The following is a 5,994-nucleotide window of genomic DNA, read 5'->3' on the forward strand; positions in this document are numbered from 1 at the left end:
TGAAAATGTGTGCCTCCTGGTGCTTCCTGCCCCAGCGGTGCTTCCAGTTCTGAACCCTGTGCTCTGCAGCTGCAGTAGTACCATGAATTAATCAATTTTAGTACTCCAGAACCGAAGTCAGAGCATCGGAGCGCTAAGAAAAGCACATGCATGATTCAAGTTGTTTCATAGCCCTCGAGTGTGGTAGTCACGGAGCTTGCCCCACCTGTCATCAAGCGGTAGAATTGAACGGCCCCGTCCCAAAGTGGAGCATCACCAATCGGCACCGACAGATCCTCTGAAACAAGCACTCCTGTATTTTCGTCCGGACACAGATCTGCTCGAATGCCATGTCGCCGACTGATGGGTCCAAGTCCAACCAAGCACATCGCAGTCCTCTCCCGCCACCACAACAGCGCCTTTTTTCTTTTGTGGAAGCCTACCTAACGAAACGTAGCAGCAGTCACTGACGTAGCGGGCCCACGCTGGACTCAATCGGTAGCTCGGGCCCCACCTCCCCGAACCTGTTTGGCACGAACGCAAGCAAAGCCGCCCACGTAGACGTAGTTGACAAGTTCCCGTCCAGTCCGAACGGAGCTTCTCTCTGCCATGTGGGACCGTCTACCTTTTGAATCCACACGTCAGTGCACGATTCCTTCTGTACGATTCCCTACACAGTTATTTTTACGAGGGCGTGTACCCGTAAAATACGCATCTGCAACGGGTCATACGAACTAATGTCGCAATGACATGTGGGTCCAACCAGCGCCCGGACCCACCTGTCACTGAAATCTACTGGGATTCACGCGCAGCGACTGCTTTCCTTCGCTGCGTGCGTGCCTGCCCGCCTCCATTAAAACACCACCTCCTCGCAAACGGAAAAGCGCCATCTCCATCTCCTTCTCGTCTCGTCACTCCTCCTCCTCCCCCGTTGGCGATCTCCTCCGCGCCCCAGTGCCCCCATGGCGATCTCGCCGCCGGCCGCGGCGGCCGTCGCCCTCGCCGCGCTCTGCCTCCTCGTGGCCCCGGCCGCCGCCTTCTACCTCCCCGGCGTCGCGCCCAACGACTTCGACAAGGTATTGCGGCGCCCCCATTTCCTCCCATACTCGTGTGGATCTCTCCCCTCCCCCGCGTTGTGCCACGCGAGATCGTCGTCTGCCCGGATCTGGGGGCAGCGTGCCCAGATCTGGCCTCGCGCGGCCGGGTTTCCCCGAGATCTGGCTAGCGGTGGCGCCACGCCGCTGGATTAGGATATCGCCTCCCGCAATGTAGGTTGGTTGCGCGAGGCAGTATGGTTCGAGAAACCAGACGCAGGATCACGCTCTTGCGTTGCGTGGGAAAAATCTATTGGCCCGCGCGCGCCGGCTCCTGCGTTATAGTATGACCAATGAGCGTACCGACGAGATTTACTAGTCAATGCGTGGAGACGTGAACTGCAGAGTGTCGACCTGTGGGCTCACGGTAATGTGGCGCTAAAACATGATTTGTGATCTTCGATACTTGTGTCATGACTGGCTCCTGCGTTATATGAGGAATGACCATGCCTTGGGCTGACGAGATTTAGGTTTTTTTTAGGGTGACTGCCGAGATTTAGTAAGTCAATGCGTAGAGACGGACTGCAGAGTGTCGGCATGTGGGCTCACGATGATGTGGCGCTAAAACTTGATTTCTGATCGTCAATACTTGTCCGATGACATCATGATATATAGTTCTCTAACTGACTTTCGAGGACTTGATACTTTTTGGGGTGCAGATTTGGTCCTTCATAAGCTGTAAATCTCAGGCGGAAATAATAAAAAAAATCTATTACGAGTTTGCTAGGACGTGACCTTTCCCTTCTCAACCGTGTTAACATAATTTGTTGGTTGTCAACTTAAATAAAATGTTTGTTTAAATCTTAGTCTAAAGTCATATCGAACCTATCGTTTTCTATATGCACAAAGAATTCTTCTGTTAACTGACAAGTTGTTTCATTTTTGCTTGCAAGTGTTAGGTCATATGCCATGCTCACCAATAAATTTTCCTACAGTTCAGTTAACAGCGACCCACTTTGTCCTTACGCACCTGCTAACCGAAATATTTCTACTCTGCGTTTGCAGAAAGACCTTCTTCCCGTGAAAGTCAACAAACTGACTTCGATCAAGACACAGCTTCCCTACTCATTCTATTCTCTCCCGTTCTGCAAGCCAGACACTATCGTCGACAGCGCTGAAAATCTGGGCGAAGTTCTTCGCGGCGATCGCATTGAGAACTCCGCATACGTGGTTTGTTTTTCTCCGTCCATTGTTTGCTTTCGTCAGTGCATTGCACAGCTGGCCTTAGTTCACTTCTTTGCGCATATGTTTTCCAGTTTGAAATGAGGGAGCCTCAGATGTGTCAGATAGTCTGCAAGATTTCAGTTGGGGACAAGGAAGCAAAGGTTCTCAAGGAAAAGATTGAAGATGAGTACCGCGTGAACATGTATGTTAGTAATTTTTTTTTTGTTTCTGGATCATCTAAGAATTTATTCTTCTCCTATATCAATTGGTCTTAACATAAATCCCCTACATCCAACAGGATTCTTGACAACCTGCCTCTAGTCGTTCCCATTCAAAGAGTGGACCAGGAAGGTGCTTATTTCTATCAACATGGGTTCCATGTTGGAGCCAAAGGACAATACTCAGGGGTAAGTCTAACTATGATGTACCGCACTGGTCAAATGTCGTCTAAATGCAAAGTTCTCATGCCGTGCATTCTCCTCTTTTTTCCGTTTGTTTGACAGAGTAAGGATGAAAAGTATTTCATCCACAATCATTTGTCGTTTACGGTGAAATATCACAGGGATGAGCTAAGAGATGTTTCTAGAATAGTGGCCTTTGAAGTAAAACCCTACAGGTACATTTGAGCTTTTTGGTGATTTTATGTATTTGCAAGTTCACATCCTTCTTGTTAGATTTGAAATGAAACAATGGCATATGCTGCAGTGTTAAGCATGAATACGAAGGACAGTGGAACGACAAGAAGACCCGTCTGACCACTTGTGATCCTCATGCAAAACGTATAATTACATCATCTGATTCTCCTCAAGAGGTTGAAGCTGGCAAAGACATTGTATTTACATACGACGTGGATTTCAAGGTCAGAATTAACATGCAAACCTATATATGTTTCAACTCTATTGATGTGATTGGTACTTGTGTAGTGTGTACCGTGTGGAGCTTGGATGTTATTCAATGTGTTTTTTTACTTGAAATGTGTTCATAATTGTTCATTCTTTAACTATTCTATCAACTTGCAGGAGAGTGATATCAAGTGGGCATCTCGCTGGGACAGTTATCTGCTGATGACAGATGATCAAATCCACTGGTTCTCCATTGTGAATTCTCTCATGATCGTTCTCTTCCTTTCGGGAATGGTTGCAATGATCATGCTTCGAACCCTCTACCGGGATATCTCCAAGTACAACCAGCTAGAGACCCAGGAGGAAGCCCAAGAAGAAACAGGATGGAAGCTTGTTCATGGTGATGTTTTCAGGCCTCCGGCACACTCAGACTGGCTCTGTGTTTATGTTGGAACAGGTGTCCAATTTTTTGGCATGATGCTTGTCACCATGGTCTTTGCAGTCCTTGGCTTCCTTTCTCCATCCAACAGGGGCGGACTGATGACAGCTATGCTCTTGCTTTGGGTTTTCATGGGTTTGCTTGCTGGCTACTCTTCTTCACGCCTCTACAAGTTGTTTAAGGGCTCAGAATGGAAGAACATTGCTTTGAGGACAGCATTCACTTTCCCTGGCAGCGTGTTCGCTATTTTCTTCTTCTTGAATATTCTTATCTGGGGTCAGAAGTCCTCTGGCGCAGTTCCATTCAGCACAATGTTCGCCCTTGTCCTCCTTTGGTTCGGTATCTCAGTGCCTTTAGTTTTTGTTGGGAGTTTCCTTGGTTTCAAGAAACCTGCCATTGAAGACCCTGTGAAGACGAACAAGATACCGAGGCAGGTACCTGAGCAGGCCTGGTACATGAACCCAATATTCTCTATTCTAATTGGAGGGATCCTTCCATTTGGAGCTGTGTTCATTGAGCTCTTCTTTATCCTGACCTCTATCTGGCTGCATCAATTCTACTACATCTTTGGGTTCCTCTTCCTTGTCTTCCTGATCCTTATCGTCACATGCGCTGAGATCTCAATTGTGCTCTGCTACTTCCAGCTATGCAGTGAGGATTACCTGTGGTGGTGGAGGTCATACTTGACATCGGGGTCTTCTGCCCTGTACCTCTTCCTGTATGCCACCTTCTACTTCTTCACAAAGCTGGAGATCACAAAGTTTGTGTCAGCTGTCCTTTACTTCGGCTACATGCTTATAGCCTCATATTCATTCTTTGCCTTGACGGGTACAATAGGATTCTATGCATGCTTCATGTTCACCAGGCTGATTTACTCGTCTGTGAAGATCGAGTAAACAGGGTACTCTTCTGCCTAATTCTTCGTTGCCACGGTGAAGGGTCTATGCTTCAGACAGTGAATGCTACAGGTCTTCGAAGTATAGCTTGATGTGGCATCAGTTCTGAGTTGTCAAAGCTGGTTGTTAAGATGAAGATATGTTATCCACGATTAAAGTATCATAGCTAGCTCAGTGAGTTTTGTTCTCTTATCCCTTTTTTCTTTTCTTTAGCCTTTGGATCACGAGGATGCCTATTGAGTGCTTGTTGCAGAGTGAATTGTATACGGACACGGATAAATCTCATTTATGTTCAGGCCACATGTAATGTAATTGTCACGTACATTAAGTCTTGTATTAAAGATATTGTTACTGCAGTAAAATGTTCTGACTAGTTCTAGTTCTTCGTGATTGAAGTTGTACTCTATGAAAATGATTATATGATGAAAATTGAAGTTGTACTCTATGAAAATGATTATTGGATGAAATGATTAGGAAATATATGTATGTAACTGTAATTTGTGCGCTCCATATTGTTTCGAATGAATGCAGTAAGCCTGGAATCCATTTTGGAATTCCATAGGTGGGCTCCATAGAATTGGGCTGGAAATCCAGCAAAATGACGCCATGGGTAAACACAATTCCAAGCTGAGACCTGTCATTTGCGTTTCTTTATAGAAACCATTTACAAATTCAATATTGAATTCTGTTGTCATTTGCAATTCCTGTGGTAACCAAACAAGTGTCCATTTCTGGAATTACAATATAAATGAAATATTCATTTCAAAATGCTACAAACGAAATGAAAGCCTGGCTTCCAAACGACTTCTAAGTGAATAGTGACATCGGTTGACATATACCCTTCTCCATTTCTGCTTACACAGAAGTAAACTGGAAGAATCTTGAGGTGAAACCAAATGAACTAGACGAATCTTGAGGTAAGATTAAGTAAACTGGAAGAATCTCGAGGTAAGATCATGTAAACTGTCAGAATTATGCAGCAAGAAAAAACACTACAAACTAAAAAAAAGTAGGGAGTACTAGTACACCTGCCATCAAACATAAGTTTGATCAACAAAAACGAAACACCATCCTCACACTACCACTTTTGTCAAAGCAAACATGACAGTCTGGATTATTAGTTTTTTTTCTCTCCTTACTCTTATGGCAGCAGGGAGAAGAACACTCTTTGCATTGCCTGAGAGAATGCACGCTATGGTTTTGGTTGCCAGCATCGCATTATTCGAGGTTGTGGTCGCCACTTCCTAGCATGATGAACTTACTTATGTCTATGACTAATGAGTCCACACTTAGCCAATAACTCATGGCAACTTAGGATATGTTTCCTGACTGGGACGGAGGCAGGGTTGTGGGCTGGGGCCATGCCCCCCCCCCCCTCCCACCAACACCACAACCACATGCACTTTTTTTTCTTCTTCTGAAAGCACACTATATAATATGCGAACTGACCCCTAAATTTGTCGGAAACTGCATATATGCCCCCTCCAAGTAATGTAGACCCTATTCCTTGAATTTCGTAAATCGATCATGTTAAACTTTGAACTAAAACACGAAACTGGAAAGGTACAATTGACGAAAGC

The 5,994-nt window shown here is 45.4% G+C and overlaps 1 protein-coding gene across 1 annotated transcript; it reads left to right on the forward strand.

The window, feature by feature from the left end:
• Positions 1-850: 850 nt before the first annotated feature.
• LOC127301023 (transmembrane 9 superfamily member 9) lies at positions 851-4,797 on the forward strand. The gene is made up of 7 exons (XM_051331229.2): positions 851-1,055; positions 2,079-2,243; positions 2,330-2,439; positions 2,536-2,644; positions 2,741-2,853; positions 2,943-3,096; positions 3,257-4,797. Exons 1-7 carry the CDS (start codon positions 942-944, stop codon positions 4,412-4,414), a joined length of 1,923 nt encoding a protein of 640 aa, XP_051187189.1. The 5' UTR covers positions 851-941; the 3' UTR covers positions 4,415-4,797.
• Positions 4,798-5,994: the final 1,197 nt, after the last annotated feature.

This window comes from Lolium perenne, chromosome 7 (assembly GCF_019359855.2).
Source record: "Lolium perenne isolate Kyuss_39 chromosome 7, Kyuss_2.0, whole genome shotgun sequence".
Taxonomy (NCBI): Eukaryota; Viridiplantae; Streptophyta; class Magnoliopsida; order Poales; family Poaceae; genus Lolium; species Lolium perenne.